At 46.2% G+C, this 22,631-nt stretch overlaps 1 protein-coding gene across 3 annotated transcripts in view; it reads left to right on the forward strand.

The window, feature by feature from the left end:
- ENG (endoglin) overlaps nucleotides 1-21,318 on the forward strand; it is a 27,193-nt gene extending 5,875 nt beyond the window's left edge. The window contains exons 2-15 of one of the 3 annotated variants that reach the window (XM_063316274.1): nucleotides 2,685-2,816; nucleotides 6,284-6,418; nucleotides 9,387-9,552; nucleotides 10,419-10,584; nucleotides 11,032-11,179; nucleotides 11,781-11,946; nucleotides 12,478-12,620; nucleotides 14,017-14,157; nucleotides 14,353-14,391; nucleotides 15,271-15,384; nucleotides 16,667-16,906; nucleotides 17,478-17,541; nucleotides 19,911-20,012; nucleotides 20,888-21,318. In XM_063316274.1, coding sequence (XP_063172344.1) covers nucleotides 2,685-2,816; nucleotides 6,284-6,418; nucleotides 9,387-9,552; nucleotides 10,419-10,584; nucleotides 11,032-11,179; nucleotides 11,781-11,946; nucleotides 12,478-12,620; nucleotides 14,017-14,157; nucleotides 14,353-14,391; nucleotides 15,271-15,384; nucleotides 16,667-16,906; nucleotides 17,478-17,541; nucleotides 19,911-20,012; nucleotides 20,888-21,006 — 1,875 coding nt within the window. In that variant the 3' untranslated portion in view covers nucleotides 21,007-21,318. Of the gene's footprint in view, nucleotides 1-2,652; nucleotides 2,817-6,283; nucleotides 6,419-9,386; nucleotides 9,553-10,418; nucleotides 10,585-11,031; nucleotides 11,180-11,780; nucleotides 11,947-12,477; nucleotides 12,621-14,016; nucleotides 14,158-14,352; nucleotides 14,392-15,270; nucleotides 15,385-16,666; nucleotides 16,907-17,477; nucleotides 17,542-19,910; nucleotides 20,013-20,887 lie in introns of all 3 variants that reach the window. The other 2 variants (XM_063316273.1, XM_063316276.1) reach the window with 2 other exon arrangements.
- Nucleotides 21,319-22,631: the final 1,313 nt, after the last annotated feature.

The following is a 22,631-nucleotide window of genomic DNA, read 5'->3' on the forward strand; positions in this document are numbered from 1 at the left end:
GAACTTTTCTTCCCTCGCCTCCTCGACTAATCTCCCTTTGGCGAGGTCGGATGGTGCCACCCGCCACAGAAAACCGTCTCGATTTGCTTTGCCCGTGTCGCCAGGCTGATCTAATCTCCTGGCTTTTCTCCGGGCCCGACTCACACAGAGCTCTTTGGCGCCTAGGGAATAACATAAACAGATACTTGTCTGCGGAGCCCTGTGCAGCCAGGAGGTTTTTTCAGTGTCTTGTCCCGGCGGTATTTTTCTAGACGGGCTGTGTGGGGTAGGGCTCTGAAAGGGGAAGGGTGATGCAGGCTGCGGAGGCTAGATAAGTCCCTGTTTGTCTTCCTCCTGATGCTGCTGGGCTGTGGGGCTGGCCTAGGCTGATTCTTGAAGGAAATTCAGGACAATGGTGGAACAGAGGACTCAGCGTCAGGCGAGGCGCTTGGGCTGTGACCTGGGAGGAAGGGACATGGAGGAATCTGCCCAAACTCCCCTGGATTTTTGCCTTCGTCCAGCTGGGGAACTTTCCCTCCTTCCTTGTTGTGTGTGTGTGTGCATGCACGTGCGCGCACACACACAAATGCTTCATACAGCAGGAGCAGGGAAATGAATTTGGGCATCCTGTTGGAACCTATTCACGATCTCCTTCAGTGCATCTGGGACCTGGGTTCAATATCTCCTTGTGGATGCAGATTTTTGCCCTAGGAACTTTCTTCAATTCTGCTCTAGCAAACAGGGGCAGGCAGCCTTCAATTTCCGAAAACTGAATTTAATGGTTATCCTGAACTGGCCTGCCTCTTATCCAAACCTTAGGTCTGATTTCGTGGAATTGACACCTTAATGAATTCAGTATCTTCATTTAAAACCCCTGAAGAAAATTAGTAAAAGTTTGGGGCGCAATGAATGAATTAACTGTGTTGATTCATTGCTCTCCGAGTGTTTAATAATTTTCCAAAATTGCATGTCTGGGGACCCTTTGTGCGCCCTTGCTTTACGATAACCTTGCGAGGGAGGTGAGTTGAGAAGTAATTGCTCTGTGAACTTCCCAGCTATATCCTGCTAAGTCACGGGCTCTAACCAGTATTTAACACTGCTGCCAAATAATTCTTTTATTCCAGTGTCACACTGGACCCCAGTTCTTTCCCTGCTGGCATTTAGAAACTTTGCACAAACTCCGTTGCTTTTGGTGCAAACAAGCTCTGGGTTTTAAAATTATTATTGTGCAAACTTCCTCCCTCATTCTGACCAGGTGTCATCTTCTGGTTTTAATCTCTCTGGAATCACTTTTCCCTTTTAGCCGTGAAACTGTAGACAAATATTTTAACAGCAATGCAAGAAATAAGACAATATTCTCTGCTGAATGGCATACAATCTAGAATTTAGCAGAAAGATGAGGGATCTGCATCTGGAACCATCAAACAAACAAACAAACAAACAGGAACTATCAGAGATGAAGGGCCTCTTAGAGGTCATCAACCCAACCCCTTGCTTGTTGCAAGAACTCTGCAAAGAGATCAACAAATCACAGTCTGCTGAAGGATTTGGGACAGGCTAATCCTCTCCTTTAATTACCCAAGCATTTTTCCTAATGATCACCCCAAACCAGTCCAGTTTAGAGTGTTCCGCCATGCAAGGGAGGCTAAAACTTTGCACCCAAGATTTACAGAAAAGGTAGGTTTTAAGGCAGGAGTGGGAAGCATGAAATCGGGGTGGGGGGGAGCTGAAGACAATAACCTTTATTTTTTGCATCCACCCTCGTTGGCTTGTCAGCTCCCAAACAGTAGCAATCTATTTTCCAGCAATATTTTTGTGGTTGGATGAAGTCAGGATGATAGTGGGAGCACTGTGGTTTCTCCATTCCCATCATCCAGATAAAGTCCCATCGGATTCCGGTCTGGAGAGAATTTAAACCGCAGCTTTCTGACTTCCCTCCCTAGCCTGCTTCGGACCTTCCCCCCAGCTGTTGAATTGAGTCTGGGGGTTTAGCTCTGTAGAAAAGCGAATTCCACGTTTCAGTTGTTTGTCTGAGACATCATGTGCTGCTTGGCAGGAGTGAATCACAAGAGGAAGTTGAATGAAATCTGAACTCCATTCCATTCATGTGACAGAGGAAGTTTGGAAATCAATGTTGCCTTGAATCCAGCAGACAGTGTCATCCCAGTCGTCCCACTTCTTTGGAATAATGAACATTTTCAGAGGTGTACAAAAGGTCTAAAGCTGAGATCCCACTGAGGCTGAGATTGGCCAACCTTGAAACCTACACGAGCCCAACTGCATTACAGACCCCTCTGTTAAAACTTTAACAGAGATAATCTGCTGGGAGATGGGGGTAGAGTGCTTTGTGTGAAAAAAAAGATGCTGTTGTATATTTAGGCAGAGGCATTTCTAAATCAAATGGACCTTCTAGCGGGGGGCGGAGGAGGGATGATCTTGTCTGTTAATCTTGCCTTTTGTCTGCAAATGCTTTCAGCCTGCATTTGTGGCTTCCCAATGCCACCCTGGCACTATTTGGACTCAAGTTTAGGCCCTAAAGATGCCAAGCTAGAGGCAGCTTGGGCAAAGAAGGATGGGGGTCAAGGGGGGGATGGGAATTTGGGCATCTCTAGTCCTAGCCCAACACCGGAACCACAATGCCATCAGCTAATGTTGAGAGTCTTCCCTTCCTAGGTATGTTGAATTCCCTGGGATGTGTTCCTGAGCCTATCAGCAAAGACCAGGCAGTCAGGGTCTTCTACACAACCAGTGTGGTGCCCAGTGGTTGTGAGGCCCATGGTCCAACTGCTCCTGACCTCGAGGTCCATGTTTTGAATCTGAGACACAGCAGTTCCCAGGTGAGTAGCTGATCAGACAAGGACCTGACCAGTGGGACCTATTTCAGACCCCCAATTTCAGGAGAATCATTGGTTTATGTGAGGCTTTCATTCCCACTTTCAGGATTGCTTTCAATAGGCCTGCTTTTTGTATTTAAAGGGAGTCATCATTTAGCGACCACAATTGGGACCGGCAACTCGGTCATTAAGCAAAGCAGTTGCTAAGTGAAACCTTCATTGTGCTTACAATCTGACTTCAGCTTTCCTTTGCTTTACAAACCAGCAAAAGTCATAAATGCAAGGCCTGGTCGCAAAGTTACTTTTTCATCACCATCGTAACTGCGAATGGTCGCTAAACGAGGCAGTCACTAAATCAGGACTACCTGCATTGGCTGTGCATGCAAGGCCTTTCCTGGTGGAGTGGCTATTTTTTATTTTTCTTTCCCTCTGTACAGGATTTGTCTTCTTTGTGAATTTGGATTACTCTAAAACTTATCACAAATAAAAGCTGGGGTCTGTTGCTTTCTACATAGGTTTTTCTCCCCTGTTTTCTCTCCTCCCTGTTTTCCACCTTCCTGGTGGTCTGAAGCACACGCGGTGGAATTTACACGCCTTTGGTTGTTGTTCTCCGAGAACAGGAATCTTGTAAATTTTCCTCCGCAGGCATTTGCTCTTTTAACAGAGGGCCAAGCGGAGAATTGAGGAGGAAGGAAAGGAAGCCCCGCACGTACATGGGCACAGCTGCTTTGGAAAACCCAGCCAATGCAGTCATGGGTTTTCCATGCCAACCTTTTAAATCAAGACGTAGGAATATCAGGATCCCTCAAAATTCCCTTTGGCACTGCAACTTACTAATCCAGAGGTTCCTGTGGCATCACGATGTAAGCCTGAACAATGAGGTGCTCTCCTCCAGATGCTCCCCATCCAAATCAGTTCTTCCTTCCTTTGATCAATGGGATTCCTTTTTTAAGCAAAAAAAGACACTAGGCAACTTGCATATTATTTTTGAGTCTATGAGGCCAGGCAGGGAAGAAACTTCCTTGCAAGCCTCCTGAATTTGATTTAGCTCTTCACAGCATGGCTCGGAGATTGACCAGCTGCTAACGTTGCAAAGAATTTGGGATTACAGTTCGAACCAGGTCCATTAAGAGCTTGAAGGCGGCCTTTTAACTTCAGAATAAGTCCCACTAAAGTCAGTGGGACTGACTTCTGAAGAGACCTGGATAGGTTTAGGCTGCAGATGCCTTTTTGCTGGGGAAGGGTGATTGGTCTGGCCTCTGTGACATCACAGAGGATCAGCCCATGAGATGGAGAAAGACAGCAATTTTGATTGGAGGCTGGAAAGCAGAGAGGGGCATCTGGGCTAGGAAAGAGAGACTCAGCTTTTGATCAGCTTTTTCCTCTATAGCTCATGAATATTCATATGATATTTGACCATAGTTTGGGACTTGATCTGAGTTGCTGCAGTGAGGGGCCACAATCAGTTTGTCCACCAATCTCAGGCTTGTGGCTCCCAGCTCCTCCACTGCTCCTAGGACCCTGCAGTTTATGAACACGTCTACCTTTAAATAAAATTTGTCAGTGGGTAAAGGTTGCAGCAGACACACTCCCAGAATTCCCCAGCCACCTCCTTCAGTGCTCCTTGAGTGTCTCCAAAGTAGGACCCTGTGGTTTATGAACACATCTGCCTTTAAATAAAATTTGTCAGTGGGTAAAGGCTGGGGAATTCTGGAGCAAGCCGGCTGGGGAATTCTGGAAGTTGACGTCCACCCATCTTCAAGTTGCCAAGGTTGAGAAACACTGCCCTAGACTAAAGGGGTTCTCCTCCTGCAACACACAGACACACACACACACACATCAGTTTGAGGAGGTGATTATGGCTGGGGCACATTTTGCAGTCATCCCAATCTTGTCTCCCATCAGCTGGCTGGGCCATCAGTCGGTCCAGAAGTAGCTTGCTTGTGATGCTCAGGAAGTTGAGCCGGGCTGGGGGTAAACAAGAGGGAGACTTATTGGGGAAAGAGATGCGGGGGGGTAGAGTGTGTGTGTGTGTGTGTGTGCAAGGCAAGGAGGCCACTCTGATGTCACGGCTGTGGCATTCAGACAACTGGCCCCAGCGTCGTGGCGGGGAGAGAAACCAGTCTCCAACCTGAAAAGAATTACTGGAAGCTGATTTCTATAAGCAGATCTCCACACTCAAGGGGACAGAAGAAATCTTGCTGTGTTCTTTAAGGGAGAAACAATGGCTCCTGAAAAGGGGGGGCCGCGAGGTGGGGAGGTAAAAATAGAAGCAAGCATTCCCCGCCCTCCTTTTGACCCCTGTGCCTCTGGTCTGGATGGGAGCTGAGTACATTCGGCAGGGAGGTCTCTGTTTTGTTTTGTTTTGTTTTTTTGCTTTGCGTTGGATTTTGGGCATGCCTGTGCAAGTATTCCAATTTCTTGCCCTCCTGTCCCCATCCTCTCTAAGCTTTGCAAGGGTTATATGGCAGGGGAGGGCCAGGATGTCGCTGAAGCCCGAGCTGAGGGACGCCGCCAAACGACACCAACACCATCTTTTTGTGCCGGCACCAATCTAGTTTTCAATAAGGCGGCCACTTTCAAACCGATTCCTGGATAGGGACGGGAGGAGAGAGACTTGGCTGAACGCCCTTCTCGGCAGACACCTCTTTCTCGCAGGCAGAAAAACATCACGCCACGGGGAAAATAGGCGAGCGTGCTGGGCTCCCTGATGGGCTGCGAGCCAGCCTCAGACATTCCAACTTCCAGCCAGGTTGCCCGTTCCTTTTTGGATTTTTCCACCTCCTTTTGAAAGTCATCTCAACTCTCACTGAGCGGCACCAAGTTCAGGGGCTGAACTCTGTCTGGGGTAAAGCTGTAAAGCCATCCTTCCTTTTATCAGCCCCCCAATTTTTACCTTCTGTGAAAGACTCCCCTCTCCCCAAGTTCTAGCTTCCTTGCTTGCTTCCTTCCATCCATGTTCCCCAACCCAGGCATAATTATATCCACTTTTCTCAGTCCTCTAAAAAGCTTAACAACAACAAAAAAACATTTCAAAGTCTTGTAGGGGAATTGCTTTCGCTCTCAAATCCTTGGGTCTTCCCAGCCTTTTCCTCTTTCTTGAAGATATGTCCATAAACACTCTCCCTGGGATCGATTGCTTCTACCCCACCGAGAATTGTCTTTTTTGTCTCCTAGATGCTCTGTTGAATGTGAACATATGTTAGACAACAGATGCTGTATATTGTCCCTTAATTCTCCCTTTAAATATGAGCGTGTGTTAGTTAATAGCCGTAGTATTATTTTCCTTCAATTTTTTTTTCTTTCTTGATTGTATAGTTTTAGTAAATAACATTTTTACTTTACTATTGTTTATTTTCGATGTTATGTAAATATATTGAGGGCTCTAACACCGAAGTCAAATTCCTTGTATGTCTAATCATACTTGGCCAATAAAGTGTTCTGTTCTGTTCTGTTTTATTCTATTCTAGATGTCCACTGTCCTGCTCAATGTGTCCGGCAGGGCAGCAAAAGAAAAGTGCAAAGCGGTGTTTGTTGTGAACTCCAACAGCAGCCTTATTCTGACCATCCATCCAGAGGGTGATTGTCGCCTTGTCATCATTCACGTGAGTACCAGTCCATACCTGGAAGACAGGGAGGAATTCTAGAAAACATTGTGGCCTATGGAGCTTGTGGACTGGAGATCCATGGGCAGTGCCAGCTGAGAAGGGGAAGCCGGGCAGGAATCTTGTCTCCACCTTGGAGACTAGCTGCCCTCCTCATGGTTTTGAGCTTCACTTTGACGTATGGAATTGTGGGAATTGGAAGGGATCACCCTGGGGTCATCTAGTCTGACCCTTTGCAATGGGCAGGAAAAAGAGGGCCAAGGAGAACAGGAATGTGCTGGTCCTAATTTTGATTTTAAAGGGGTTTTGATTTAATCCATGTAAAACTATACATTCAGGGGCCTATTTTGAGAGAGGAAGGGTTGTAATGAAGTTGCGTCCAAATGCGTCCAGCCAGCCATGCATCTGAGGTCCTTCACCGATGAAACAAGAGCTTTGTACACATTTGTACACTTTTTCCCCTGCAACAACAACCCTGTGGGGTAGGGGAGGTCTACCGACAGCCTGGCCCCAAATCCCCCGGCGGGCTTGGAGGCCTGAATGAAGCTTTCCCATCCCTGAGCCTCTTTGCTCGACTCCAGCGTGTCCGTTTCCTTTCCACCACTGGGTTTTCTGTGACGCACAGAATGTCGGAAAAATGACCCATTTCCTCTGGGCCTCGGCTCCAGCCGGCTCATGGCTCAGCCTGTGTGGTTTGTTACCTTTAAAAAAAAAACTTTTCCTATTTGTGTCTAATATTAAAAAAGGGGCTGACAATGAGGGTGGGAGGGAATCCAGGCACAAGCCGCTATCAGATTGAGCGTGGCACCATCAACTCCCGCCAGCCTCCCTCGCCGGCTTGCCTTCTCCATTCTAGATCCAGCTGGGGGCCAAGAGGGCGGTGGGTGCCCAAGACTTACTCACTCACTTGACAGGTAGCCGGAGGTGGGGGTGGGCAGATTACGGGCAGGGATGGGGAATGTCCAGGCTTCAGAAAACCCCAGTGAGTTGCCAGACCAAACTAGGATTCCTTCTTGATCAGCTGGTGCCAAATCTTGCTTTTCATTGGGAAGGTGCAAAAGTGGGGGGGAAGCACAATTAAATCAAAGAAAGAAAGAAAGAAAGAAAGAAGGAAGGAAGGAAGGAAGGAAGGAAAGGAAAGGAAAGGAAAGGAAAGGAAAGGAAAGGAAAGGAAAGGAAAGGAAAAGCAAGGCATTAACATTTAGCATCATTCTTCAGAAAGAGGGATTTTCCTTCCTTATTTTTTTAAAGGGAAACTGCAAAAATATCCACAGGGACCTCCTTCTCAGCCCCAGAGCGCCAGACTTCCACAGGTCTGTTTTGAAGCTGGCCAGCCTCTCAGGATCGATGCTCAATGACGCCGAGTCTTTTTTTGGGACCCAGAGCAGACAACAATAGGTTATAAAATCTCTTTGATCCTGGAGGGAGATTAGCTTTTCTCGCCAGGCAGCGAAAGGCGAGTCTCCCTGCCGCTTTCACCCTCCAGACTGCAAAGGGTCAATTATATTTGGAAGAGGGGAAGAACATAACAAAACTGGAAATGCACCAGTGGCTGCTGGCAAATCTCTTGAGTGACACACAGCGGTTTCAGATCAAGCAGTTGGGGACAATATGCCTCGTTGCAGGGTTCTTATCCTGAATAACCAGCTTCCAACATTTCACAAGCAAAAGTGAGGCCGGAGTTGGGCTAAAAAGGCAGATCTGAACAAAGAGAGGTTTTTATATTTCCAAAAGGGCACAACTTTCAGCTTTTCATCTCCACTCGCCCTAAAGCAATCTGTTATTTTCACAACAGGAATAGCAAAATGGGGGCGTTAGCAGCGCTGTGTTTGCAGGCTGCAAAAGTCCTAAATTCCAATTTTGGGGTCCCCAGACCCTGGACCATTCCCTGTTTCTTTTTAAAAGAAAATAGGTTATTATTTCAGATTTATGGGGATAATAGTGACAATACCATAATAATCAAAACCCATCTGGGTTTGTTTTCTCTGCCAACTTTCTTCCTTTATTTTGCGCTTTTTTGCTCCATTCCTTGTTTTTAAATGTTTTTAACAATTTGTAAACTGCCCAGAGTTGCTGGGAGCTGGGCACCATGTAAATGATTATGGTTATTATTGTTGCTGAAATATTGTTAAGTTGCTTAATATTAAGTAACAGTTGCAAATAAGCAATAATAATATGGCTGAAAAATTTGTTGTTGCTTGATATTAAGTAACTCTGGTAAATAAACCATAACAATATTGCTGAAAAATTTGTTGTTGTAAGTAACCATTACAAATAAATAAATAATAATGTTGCTGAAACTTCGTTAAGTTGCTTAATCTTAAGCAAGTATTGTAAATAAATAAATGGTTAATGCTCTTTGGGTGGCATTAACGATCTGAAATAACATTAAAAGAAAACAAGGCCTAAACATTATATTCTAACTACCACCTCTAAAACGGTTGACCAAGTGGTGTAGTTTCTTCTTGAAATTGGAGAACACCATTGCTGAGAATTTGGTGGGACTTTTTTTTTTTCCCAAAGCCAAGCACTGAAGCACGGGAAAACTGCATTGTGAGAGAGGCCCTAAAACAGATTTAACACTCTAAGAAAAAAAATCTTTCCCATCCCATTGTCCTGGGGGAGGGGGGTACCCCTGTGTTATACATGTGGGTAATTTGCAGAAAACTGCACCACCACTGGGAATCTTTCCGTCAAAACATTGTCCTGTTTTGAAGAGTAGAAATCAGTAGAAAACAGGGAGGTCCGACTTTCGAAAACATCCAGAATGCAGCTTTTGATATTAGCTGCATGTAAGCCAAGACATCTCCACCAGATGGGTCAACCATTCCTGTAGTGAGTTCTGCTACACCATCACCATCATCATGGTTGATCATGCAGTCAGCCAGATGTTAGACTGGATTTGGCATTTTTGTCCACCTATTGAGGCCTTCCCAATTTATTATTATTATTGTTGTTATTTCTGTAGGCTCCTCATAGCTATCTCATGCCTCCATTCAATGAAGAATCCAACATAACCAGCCTGCCTTTCTCCAGCGATCAGCTTTTGATGTGGGCCAAGGAAATGTATGGTGGTATCTCCTCCTTTGCAGAGTTAGAAGATCCTCAACAGATTCACTTCCAAGTGGGGAGAGGTTAGTGTTGTTAGAACCTCGCTCAGTAGAAATTTTGCCCATTCCCTATCTCAATTTTCTCCGTGATGCTCCGAACCTTCATGAACAGCTTCAACAGGCTGTTCATTTGTTACATGATGGCTTTTCAAACCGTTTTCCACAGAATCCTGGGATTCCGTGAGAACTTGAAGGGGTTTTGTGAGACACTAAAAAAAAAAATTAACTCAAACGCAGCCAATTTTCTATCACAAAAGCTTCACCTCTTGATCTGAGATTCTGGGATTCTTTCTTTTTTTTTAATTAACAGATTCCTGGCCTGAAAAAGTTTGAAAACCTCTGGATTAGCCCTTTAGAGATGGGTCGAATTTAGAGAAATGCTTTAAAAAAAGAAAAGAAAAAGGCAAGACCAGCATATTTTACTGCCCCAAAGTGCCGCCCATTCAAATCCAGATTTAAACTATTTTTTAATGGAAGTTAACCTCCAAAACTATTGACTTGAAGCCTTCTTGGGCAATGGAGAATCCAAGATTTTCTTTTTCTTCCCCTTTTGAGTCTCTCACCTCCTGGATCTTTGGGATGGAGAGCAGAAGGTCATAAGATGATGGGGTGACCCACCTGAGAACCAAGAGATCCTGTGAATTAAAAAAATAAAAAAACCTAAACGTGCACCAACTACTTTGCCTTTTCTTTGCAACTTAATGGATCGTTTGGGGGAAAGGAAAAAAAAAGGCAGAATAGATGGTCAGAAATATAGCGGTATGTTAGAAGAAGTTGTTGTCTGGAACACCACCATGACCCCATAAAATCCAGGTTGGAGGTCAGGCAAATCTTCCTTCCAGTGAAGTCACAGCTCTTTAGGAGGCTAACGATTCCTCTGTTTACGCCAGAGCCCAGCGCAAATGAAGATTGCATCTTGGCGCAGAACTTCAACGCCGAACCGTATCTAGAGGTAGACGTTGTTTCCCACAAGGTGGAGACTTGCTTGGATTCCAGGAAAGTGTCTGGAAAGCTGGCTCACATCCTGTGGCTGCAACAGAGTTCATCGGATGAGAGGTATGATTTGTTAGTGGCGGGTGAGGTTGGAAGGCCACAAAAATAGTCCTTTTTGCTAGAGATGGGGAGGAAATCTACTTCATGTCCATTTCAAGTTTGCATTTTGGAACCCATACACACACTCAGCTTGGTTCTCTTTCAAAAGTTGTGCTTCTCCAAATTTTGCCAGCAAGAAACACGATGTGTGTGGGTGTTCATGCGTGTGTCTATTTTTATGCAAACGTGGTGCAGCTATCACGTTAAACAAAAGAGAAATCTGGCCAAAAACAGCACTTTGCGCAGGGCCAAATAAAGGTTTGGGCGTTATTGTTGCATAACTGTGTTCTTTGTTGCACCCTGTCCAGAAGCTGGGCTTCCAAAGAGGGGCACGTTTGAAGTGTAAGTAAGATTCGGAAAAAAGGGCTACTCTTTGTCTTCAGTTTTGTGTTGTTGTTGCTTCCTTGGCAGGATGCAGACGGTGGAACTGAATGTAAAAATGGTGTGCAGGGACAGAAGTTTGGAGAAGGAAGCAGAGATACCCCTGGCCTTGTGGCTTAAGAGCCACCAAAATACGGTGTGGAAGATGGGACCAGGGCTTTCATTTGTGCAACTCTCGGTAAGAATGGAGGGAGGGAGGAGAATCTCTTTTCTGGCGCCCTCAGGGCCTCTTACAGTTTGGGAATTTGTGGGCAAAAGGAAGCAGATGACGCTAAAAATGAGGAATTCCACTACAAATGTCTAGGGGGGCAGATTTTCAAAATTTGCCAAAATGAACTCTACTGTGGTGTTGAGTGGAATGCCAAACTTCCCTGGAGGATCACGGATTTGAAGACCCAAACATTTGCTGGCGAGAGACAGCACTTAAAAAAGAACGTGCGTTTCTGAAAGTTACCGTCGAAGAGGGGTAATTACGTTTTAACGGAAGAGCTTACTCTGGGAAACATTGCGTCCGTAAAAGCTGGATCGGGGAAATGTGTATCACAAGACTGTTAGGAATTTGCCTTTTGTTCTTCTTTTCTGCAGAAAGAAAAGTTTCTTGGGGAATTTAGGTCAACAACCACACATGGGAGGGGAGATGTTAAGGAAAATGGATGTGGACTGTTTACTATTTCCTTGTCTAAAACAGGAGCAAAATGGTTGCAAAAAGCTGTTTTAAACATGAGTATCTCTCCTCCTCCCCCTCTTCCTCCTCCTCCTCTTCTTTTTCTCTCTTACAGGCATCTGGTAAATATTCAGTCCCAGTCTTTGGGATGCAAAACGGTGTGGCTCTTCCCGACAGCAAGGAGGAACTGATTCAAAAGGCCCGCAACAATTCCTTCGTCGCTTCTTACACCGAAATCCCTTCGGCGAAAACCATAACCTTGGAATATGATAAGCTTTGTGGTGAGTCTGTTCAGTGCGGGTTGGAGGCAGATGGCTGGGTCAGGCCAAGCAGAACACAATCTTTGCAGGGTTGAGTCTTGAAGGATCCAGACTCCATGGCCTAGTGGTTAGAGAGCTAGTTGAGGCTGGTGTTTCCAACCTTCTAGGCAAACTTTCAAAAGAACTTGATGGGGTTCTGGAGGAGACAAAGAGCAAAGAAACCAAAATCAGAACATGGTTATCTCAAACACAGCTAGTTTTCTATCCCTCAAGCTTCACCTCTTGGTCTGGAGTTCTGGGGACCTTTTTTTGTTTTGTTTTTTGGTCCAACTAATAGATTCCACAGCCTGAAAAGGTTTGGAAAGGCCTGGTCTAAGCTTCCAAAGTTCTAGATTCAAGGTCCTACAGACTCTGACTTGCAAGGTTATTCTAAACCAGATAGATGGTGCTCCATCTGTGTTGACTTGAGCCCCTGGAGAAAAGACAAGCCATGAATGTTAATCTCAGGCTCCTGTTCTTACGACGTGCCCTTGGGCTTGTTCTGTTTTACAGGATCATCCGTAGCCACAACCACACAGCCGCCACCACAAAGAGAAAATCTGACTGTCCTTTTCCATCGGTTCATCGATCTTTGCAAGCCGTGGAAGTGCTTGGATAGCAGCATCGAAATTGCCATCCCCAAGACTTATCTGGAGGTAAGAAAGATGCGGTGGCGCTGCGGGTTAAACCGCTGAGCTGCTGAGCTTGCCGATCGGAAGGTCGGCGGTTCGAATCTGCGTGACGGGGTGAGCTCCCATTGCCAGTCCCAGCTCCTGCCCACCTAGCAGTTCAAAAACATGCCAATGTGAGTCGATAAATAGGTACCGCTTCGGCGGGCAGGGAACGGCGTTCCGTGTAGTCATGCTGGCCACATGACCAAGGAAGTGTCTTTGGACAAACGCCGGCTCTTCAGCTTTGAAACGGAGATGAGCACCGCCCCCTAGAGTCGGACATGACTGGACTTAATGTCAAGGGAAACCTTTACCTTTACCTTAAGAAAGTCCACCAGGGACCGCGGGCAGCTGTGCCTCAGCTTCCCTGACCATCACCCCCTAACACAGGCATGGGGGGAAGCTGTTCTGGGGGGGATAAGCCAAGGTTAGTCAACTTGGCCTCTTCCAGAGATGTTGGACTACATATCCCCAAAGCCCCAGGCAGACCACTGTGGATCAGATATATGGGGTCCAGAAGATCTGTAAGATTCCAGTTTAGGGAAATCTGCTCCCAATGAAACCACGATGGTCCTAATGAAAAAAAAACCCAGAATAACACAGAAAGAATAATCCTGAAATCTGTTAAAATATTTCGTCATTTTTATTATAAGCATAAACTGTATAGCCTGTATTACACTAAGCCTTAACTGGGTACATTATGAGGGTAAAACAAATCAAGTATAAGCCAAGGACAGAACGAGATAAAGCATAGGCTGGATCAACCAAACGGTTAATCATGGTTTTCAAACCACAATAACTGGCTTCACATTAAATTCCAGTTTATTACGGTCACTGACCAATGTTTTATACAAATCTAAAATGACAGAGTGGCAAGGAAATTAAGAACCAAAGAAAAAGGGAAATACATACATGAAGTGCCTAAAAAAAGTGTTTAAAGGCCAGTCTTAAGAGACAGAAAGGAGAATAAAATAACATCGTAAAGAAATAAGCAGGTTAATAAAAGATCATGATTGGGGTATTAAGAATTAAATTAAGAACCCCCCCAGATATTAGCACGTTAAGAAAATCTTGACCCATGGGCTCGTACATCCCATGGAGATGAAACCAAATAATCCAAAATGGGTTTAGTTGGTTTGTAGCTTAGCATGTGGTGGGATTCCAGAATCTGGCTTAATCAGTACATGCCAACTGAGCAAACCCCAGTTTAGCACGACGTGTGAATCCAATTTGCAGCTTCTCTGACCCCGTGCTTTTTCTCCCAGCAAACTTGCCAAGGAGTTCTGCTAAACTCAAAAGTTTGTGCGTTCTCTCCTTGGGTTGCCCCCAATAAAAACATCTCCCAACCAACCTTTGATCATTCTTCTCCCTGCAACCCCAGGCTTTGCCAATGCTGGTCGACGAAATCACCTTGAAAGATCCCAGCTGCAGGGCGAGAGACAACTCCACGCATTTTGTTCTCAACAGCATTCTGGACAAATGTTCCACCCAGCTGGAAGGGGGCATCCATGTAAAAAACCAGGTATTTTTTTGTTTTGTTTTTTTACAAGCTGTTTCCCCAAAGATCTTGGGCTGGAGCGCCCCAAATTCCAAGCGAGCCAAAACATAGCAGGGTCTTTTATCCAACCCTTTCTCTTAAAGCAAAAGTATTCAAAGACATGTATATCAGTTAGACCCTCAAATATCTATTTTCTTTTTCCTTTTTTCATTGCTACAGTTCATCCTGACACTGCCTGTCTTTCCGGGGAAAGTCACGGTAAGGTTTAAGAACTTTTCTGAGGCTCTGCTGTGATTGATAGATCGGTTCGGTGAATTCTTTTGAAACCTTGGGATTCCTTAATTCAGGGTCCGAGATGAACATATTGCAGCTTTTTAAGGAATGAATCAATTGCTATTTTAAAAAGGAGTAGTGAGGAAGGCGGTAAGAGCGTTTTTTAGGAGGCAGAACTCTGTTTTGTCTAGCGTGCAAGAAAAAAAAAAGACATTTATGCTGCAGTCTTATGCATGTCCACCCTAAAGCAAGCCCCACTGGGTTTTAATGGGGCTTCCCAATACACGTGTATAGAATTAAGCCCTGCAAAATGGGGACACCTAAGCAAAACACACAAAAAGGCATTTCTTTCTCAAGCCATGCAACTAATTGACCAAAATCCCTAATCCCATCCTACGATGTAAGTATCACAGCATAACATTATCTGCATGGTCAGCAACTGGCGGCCCACCTCTTAAAAGCAGGCCTTGACCCTGGGGTAGGAGAGACTGATCAGACTAGACCTGTAGAAAAAGCCTTCCAACCCTGGTATGATTCTTTCCAGGAGAATTAGAAAGTCCTGTGAGATGCACTGTCTCATGTTTCTGCAAAAAGAGGGAGAGGTGTAAACTAACAAAAGTTTATCTGTCCATGATTCATTCATAAATGTGCTTTTTTTTTAAATTGCAAGCCACACTGTTCCATGCAAAGGCTTCCATCTTTCCTCCTTTGCAAATGTAGCCATCAGCGTATTTGAGTCGCTTATAATCTGCAGACGCTGATCTGGAGATCATTTGGCTGATTCCAAATGGATCGGCATTCAGTGATCCAGTTGCACACCAAGGGGATAATGAATGAGTGCAGCTGCTTGATCCCTTGCTGCAGGTGCCGTTTGAATGTGACCTGCCAGAGAAAGTTTCCCTCCAGCTTTACAACACGGCAGACTTCCACTCGCCGAGCGCTCCAGTGGTAGAGGCTAACCAAGTTACCTTTGTGGAGGTAATGCTGGTCTCATGTGGTGGGAAGGCTCACTTCAAGCCCAGGGACAGAAAAGGGGCGTTGGGAGCTGAGGTTGAGGAAGGCTGTGTTCAGACAACACAATTAACCCAACCAGGCAAAACCCAAATATGCATTTGAAAAACAAGCGTGGTTACTGTACAGCTCAGTTAAGCTTGACTTGGCTTCATATCCTGGTCAAACCGAGCTCGGAGGGTGAGTTTAGAGTCCAAGATGTTGTGTGAATCCGGGAAATAGGTTAATTCAGGGACGAAGTTAGCGGGTGGTCTGAAAGCAAGTAAAACCACACTTTTTCCAGGCAATGGTTAGGATGTTTTTCTATGAAATAGAACGATGTATTGCTTAGTTTTTTTTAAAAAAAGGATTTCTCGTGGACCGATTGAATTCCTTTTCTCCAGATGTTTAAGATTCCCCAGACTTGTATCCAGCAATTGTATCAAAAACATAACTGGCAGTTGGATCTAAATGGCAGCAAACAATTGGATCAAAATTGCCACAGTTGTGAATTATACAGCTGTGAGCAATACCACTTAAGTCAAGCAGCACCTAGTGTTTCTGGGAAATCACATATCCCACAATCCCAACCTATCACCCATGCTGGCTGGGGATAATGGGGCTTGAAATCCAAAAAATCTGGCATGGACTTGGAGTGGAGAGATAACTTGTGTGTGGGAAGGGCAGCACTAGAAATGCACTAAGCCATCTGCTTCCCATGCAAACAGATTTCCTGCATCCTTAAACAGAATTATTATTATTATTATTATTATTATTATTATTATTATTATTATTATTATTATTATTTTGCATGTTTACGCTGCCCGACTCCCAGTTTAGGAGCTCACCTGGGCTGAGGTTTGGAAAGTTGAGCAGGATCCAACCAAATATCTTTGCCTCAAAAAATAAATGGGTAAAAGGTGGCAAGTTGGGAAAATACCTTGAAAATCCTGGAAGCCAAGGAAGAGTGAGAAAAATGTTTTGTTTTTGTTATTTTTCCCCCAAGAACGATCAGCAGCTGAGACCCTGATCACTGGGATTTGTGAGAATTCAAATCCAACCTTTCAGGAGAAATCCTGGTTGGAGATGTCTTCTGAAACGGTCATTTTTTTACAGCCAAAAGCACAGCCAGCATTTTAGAGAAGCAAGGGAAACCACCCGGGGGTGAAACAGAGGGTCCAAATACATATTCATTTCCAACATGGGTCCTTGATAATAATGTTGCTACTAAGACTGACTCTTTTTTCTTCACCACCTCCCTCATCAATAGGTGTCATTCCGGACAGCCATTCAACAGTTTTCTCTAGAAATTGGAGACTGTTTCTTAAAAACCCAAGACAACATACCTCAGTTGCTCTTCTACCAAGAGAAGTCTCTGAGTTACTCTGTGATGTCCTTGAAATCACCCAGCCCAAAGACCCAACGCTTCAGCTTTATCTACAAGCCAGAAGATGAGCTGTGGTCCATCAAACCCGCCACCCTAGCTTGCATGGTCCATCTGAACACCTCAGTGAGTTTTCAGGGTGGGATATCTGGGGCCTTCCACATGGAGGGGAACCAGGCACTTCCCAGCACCCCACCTGGGTTGGCCAGGACTAGAGGGAAGCTCGGAGTTGTAGGGCATCAAAACCCGGAGGGTGATGTCTTCTCCACCCACATCTACTGTAGTTTGCTGGTCTTTGCTGTTCTGCTTGAGCTGTTGGAGTTGGTGTCTGAAGAATTGTCTTCGTCTTAATGATACTGCTTTGGCAAAACTTCAGCATCTATATTCCATTCCCCATCAGCTTTGGAGCCTGGACGATGGGGAGACCTCAACTCTATCAGCTTCCTTCAAGGAAGTCTTTAGAAGCAGCTGGCCCTCTTTTTATAGCAAAATCTTCCTTTGCATTACAGGAGTTGACTCTGTTTTCTGTTCTTTGTCTATGTCTGAAGATATTCAACCCTTATCCTTTAAGATATCCCTAATAACTTGGGGGGGGAAGGTTGCAACGTGAAGCAGCAAAAAAAAAAAAGAAAAAGAAGGGAAGAAGAAGAAGAATCCACTTGGTTTTAAATTCAACTTATTTTTCCTTCCCTTTTAGAATGAGAAACTGCGAAGTTACGAGGGCTCTTTAGAAGTGATGCTGCAAAACCCTCAGCCCCATAGTGAGTCAACAGCTCTTTTGTATGCAAACTTATGCCGCCCTTCGTTGTCAATTACACACCATAGTTTCACAATTCTAGAAGAGGTGGTTCACACCTGTGGACATCTGTTCGTGGCAAGGCCCCTTCCCTCTTCCAAAGCAGCTTTCTAATGCTGAAAATAAGGAGGGTGCAAAGCAACTTTTACACCCACGGAAACCACCTACTGCTGAAAACAGGGCTACTTTTCAACCCCCAAAATGTATGCACCCCCAAAGATAATGTTTCCTGACAAAGAAGGAAAGTGATCCAAGGAAACACCTTTCCCGTGATTGTGTTCGTGTGTTTTCCATTCAGAATCTGTTGAGCGATGTTCTTTTCCCTTTTTGGTCCTGCTTAGCCTTCCAAAAAAATGCCCTAACTTTTTTCTCTTGGTGGTGGTGGCCTCCTCTGCTTGGCAAAGGCCTTGCCACTTCCTCCCACGCCTCTCCTCCCTTCTAAGGTGAGTTACCAGAGATGAGCTGAAAAATCCAGCCAACCACTAGATGGCAGGAAAGAGGCAGTTTTCAGCATCTCTTGCTGCCCTCTAGTGGGCATCTGCATTATGGTGGCCCACTCTGAAAACCCCATTGTCAAAGTGGCAAGTTCTTCCCATGTTCTTCCTCCGCCTGGCTTGATGCCATTGCAATAGCCACGTCCCAGTTGCCTCCATGTGGTGACAACCTGGGATGCCTGCAGTTCCATCTCACACAGGGTGGCACCCTGGCCCAGCAGAAAGGACCACACCATGACCTTGACTGGTGTCACCTCTGAGCATGGAGCTGTGGCTGACGGGTGGGGACAGAAAGCACACATGGACAACGGAAGAGAAAGTAGGAAAGAACAAGAGCCAACTGGCACCACCCAAGCCAGAGCTCGGATAATGGTGGGTGAGAGGCCATTTTTGATGCAGAACAGTGACAGCCAACCCCAAAGACTTTATCTTCCTCACAGGCCAGCTGGTGGCTTTTGACTTCACGGAGCATGGTTGGCGTCCAGACGTCTGCATGGGGGAGGGAGACAAATGATAGGGTTGAGGAAGCAGGAAACAACGCATCTGTCCAGATGGATATTCAAGAGATAAGAGAAGCAGTCTGTGCTGAAAGGGGTCCAGTCATTGTCCCGTGGCCCCCACCCTGTGCCTCCCAGCCCAGAGGTCCTCCTCACAGCTACCTTGTAAAGCAAGGGAAGAGGGCAAAAGCTTTGGGATTCAGAGGCACAGAGATCTCCAAAAATAAAGAGGAGGAAAAGCTCCTGAGAATCTCCTCGGCTTCTTCCCCAAGCAAATGTCCACGTTTGGGCAGGGAGGGTGAAGAAGACCTCAAGAAGACACTCCCTTGGGTGATTTCGTATTTGAGGACAATTCAGCAGGAGCTCTGAATCCCTTTTCAGGCCAGGAGGCCACGTTCCGAAAACGCAAGCAGGGTCTGGAGACAGAAGGGCTTAAAGTCAGGATAAAAACCAAACATGGTTCCATCTTCAAACGCAACCCGGTTAATTGTCCTCCATACATCAAGCAGGTTTTTTTTCAATCTGTCACATTAAAAATGGCAGTTTGATGAGAGTTGGGGGAAGGGGAGAGTTTGGACTCGGATTCTTAAAAGCGAAGTATCCTGGCAGAGAAAGGTTGGTTTTCTTTTCCTATTCTGCCTTGTGTGGTGGTGGTGGTTTTTCCTGGCACTTTGTGTACAGTAGACCCACAAGATTTCCCACCTGCCCTACAGGAAGAAGGGAGGGGTTTCCCAAAATAAAACTACACCACTTTAAGAGCAAAGTCCAGAATGAGAAACCAGTAATTGATATTCTGCAAAATTTCTGCTGCCAACGTTTTGGTTTTTTTTCTGGTCGTTACACCATCCTTAGGAGGTTGGCATGGGAGGCATTCCTGCTGCCCGGGTGCGCCAGGCTGAAACAGGCCGGCTGGCCGCCTTGCCGTTCCTGCCAATTGAGCGGCGTTTGAGAATGGATGTTTTCCGTTCTTCTTGTGGCCCTCCTTCCTGTCCTGCTCCTGTGCAGTTCCCTCCGGACAGCGAAACAATAAAACAAGGAAACCCCCCTGACATGAACTCAGCCCAAGGGGGCCTCGCCGAGCACATTGCGCACGTCGGGGATGTTCCTTCATATTTTCAGTGTCCTTGTGTTTGCCCAGCGGGGCCTCGGGAGGAACGTGCCTCATCTTAGGAGAGGTGTTGCTTTGGAAAAACAGACTTAGGGAAGGATGGCTGGGACGGAAATATACAAATGTGCACGTGTGCGCGGCCACAGACACGCACGCAGAGCAAAAATGACTACGGTGGTCTGGGAGGGGACGAAGCCACACCAAATCCACCTTGCTTTTTTCATTCCTCCTGCAGATCGAGGCTTGAGGATCGGCACCGTCCTGGGAATTGCCTTTGGAGCGTTTTTAATTGGAGTCCTGCTCACCGGGGCGCTGTGGTGCATCTATTCTCACACCCGTAAGTTGTGGCCCTTCCAAGGAACACTTGGCTTCATGCTGGAGAGGGGGCTTGGGTGTGGCGCAGGACTGGGTGAGCTGAAAGTTGTAATCAGAGCCTGACGCTCCAAGGGGAGGGTGTTCTACGGCAGTGAAATTGATTTCTGCTTGTCAGTTGCTAGTCCTCATGGTTCTGGGGAAAGACAGTTCGAGAATGTGGCAGGTTCAGGCCATTGGTCTGTTTAGCCCGAGATTACGAAGTGGAGCAGGCGGTTCAAATAGCGCGCTTTTCCCAGCCTTGTCTGGAGATGCAAGGGATGGCATCTGCGACTTTTCGATGTGTGGCCCCCTTATCTTCATTCTCCCACCATTTTTCCCTCTCTCCCTGTCACTCCAAATTTCCAACGTGGGACATCTGGTTCTGTTTGGCAGCCTGGCCTGCGTATTTTCCTTAATCCCTGGAAAAGTAGCCAAGCGCTATCACCGAATCTTTATCTCCTTTTCTGATTGCCTGGCGTGATCCACCTCCGCTAGAGAAGGCAGTGGGAAAGCACTCGGCCTACCCCCGTTGGGATTTTGCAAAGCCAAAAGGCCGCCATGTGCTTTCTATCTCCTTGTCAGCTCCCGGTTGGGCCCAACATGGGAAATTCTCCCCAGTAGAAGAGACTCTCTGTAGCTCAGGGCTGAGCCGTGGGGTCCTTGGTGCTCTCTGAGCTGAGTTGTTGGCGGGCAGATGTTTCATCACCCAACTCGGGAACACCATCAGTTGACGTTCCCTAGTTGGGTGGTGAAACATCTGCCTGCCAACAACCCAGCTCAGAGAGCACCAAGGACTCCAAAATTCTCTCCCCTCTTTCCTTCTTGTAACAGCCCACCGCTTTTTGTGACCAACTCCAGGTCCGATAGCCAAAACACAGCCCGTCTCGGCCAACCCATCGGCATCTGAGAGCAGCAGCACCAACCATAGTTTGGGGAGTACCCAGAGCACCCCATGTTCCACCAGCAGCATGGCATAGCACCATGAAAATACAGAACCAACCAGACTGCTTCCTGGAGGACTTCTCTGGAGGGATGGGGGTCAGGACTGCAAAACAGTTGGACTCCAGGCTGGCAAAGAGGGTTCAGATCCAACCGAGGCAACTCCTGTTCTTCCCCTGAATACATTGAAGCGTTGTTTTCAGCCAGCAACTTTGAAGGATGCTTCTTGGAAATTATCAAGACCAGTTGATAGCACAGCAGCTGCTGGTTCCCTGCTTTCACCCACCACCGGAGTAGAGACCTTAATCCGTGGTCTTTCTTGCCAAGGTTAATTCTTGCCAAGGTCTTCAAGGCTGCAATGTTCGAGTAGACTCTTCCCCCTTTGGACCCCATTAGACTCTTCCCTTTTTTGGACACCTTTGCCAATTTGTTAACTACAGCAGCTGCAGCACCAGCTAACCTCACTTCCAAAAGAAAGAAGCCAGGATGAACTAGGTTTGTGGTGGTTTGCTTTGTCTTCTTGCCAACGCGCTGGAGACAACAGCATGATCTGAGTTTTGAATCCCGTAAGATTGAAGATCACGTCCTTCTCATTGTCCTGTCCTCTGGGTGCCAAGGTCCAACGTGGCTGGTGGGGCGGTGGGCAGGGCGCCTGGGCCAGCAGCTGCGGAGATCTTCCATGGGCCATCAAACCCAAGCATCTCCATGCATCCCATTCCCTTTTCTGCTGGCTTGGAAGTTGGCCTTCCAAAGGGATGGGGCCAATTGCCCTGAACTCCAATTCCCACCAAGTAGTGAACAAGCTGTGGGTGGTGGGAAAGAGAGCCCATCAAAATAGTGTCCACTTTTAAGTTCTCTACTTAAAAGAACAGCTATGGCCCCTCTTAAGATTGGGATCCCCCCAACCCTTCCATGATAGAAGAAACAAGAGTTAATTCAGGAGGGGAACTGCCAAATTCCCTTTTTTTTTTTTGTAGCCCCCACATTCATGGCAAATCACATCACTGTATACTTGGCACTTCCGGCCACCCTTTGCTGGGTTCACACACCACGGGGAACCCAAGCATTAACCCAGGTTAAGCACTTATCCACTTCAGCCGGTTGTGTGAAAGTAGGTATCACACTACATGTACTACCAGGCAGCTGTTTTTATGGTAGGTTGTACTATTCCCACCCATCACCCACCCTCAAAAGCCCCATCTAAATACCACTGTAAGTTGTTGGCCCCTTTGACCAGGGGCGGCAAAGCAGGATTGGGAGACTGTAGTGTCCTCCTTGTTGTAAAAGGACAGCGAATCGGGGCCACCTCTGTTCTGAAAGACGTATAACTACGTATATAAATAACTATACATAGAATATATTTTATAACAGGGAAATAATACTGCACCTACTCACTGTTGTCAGTTCTGATTTTTTTTTTAAGTCCTAAATTGGGCAGGGGGAACAGGCCCCCAAGCAGCCGTAAATTGGGGGTGGGGAGCCCGCAGGGGAAACTGAGTCACATCTGGACATCCCACGAGATGCATTTCCTATCGACATGAACAGTCCAGCCAGTGTTGCTCCAGATGCAGATGTCGTAAGGCTGGGAAAATGTCCATTTGACAGATGTAAATAAGGACATGCCATTTGCAGCAAACACACATATCCTCATATAGCTCCTTGT

The sequence above is a fragment of the Candoia aspera genome, chromosome 16 (genome assembly GCF_035149785.1).
Source record: "Candoia aspera isolate rCanAsp1 chromosome 16, rCanAsp1.hap2, whole genome shotgun sequence".
Taxonomy (NCBI): Eukaryota; Metazoa; Chordata; class Lepidosauria; order Squamata; family Boidae; genus Candoia; species Candoia aspera.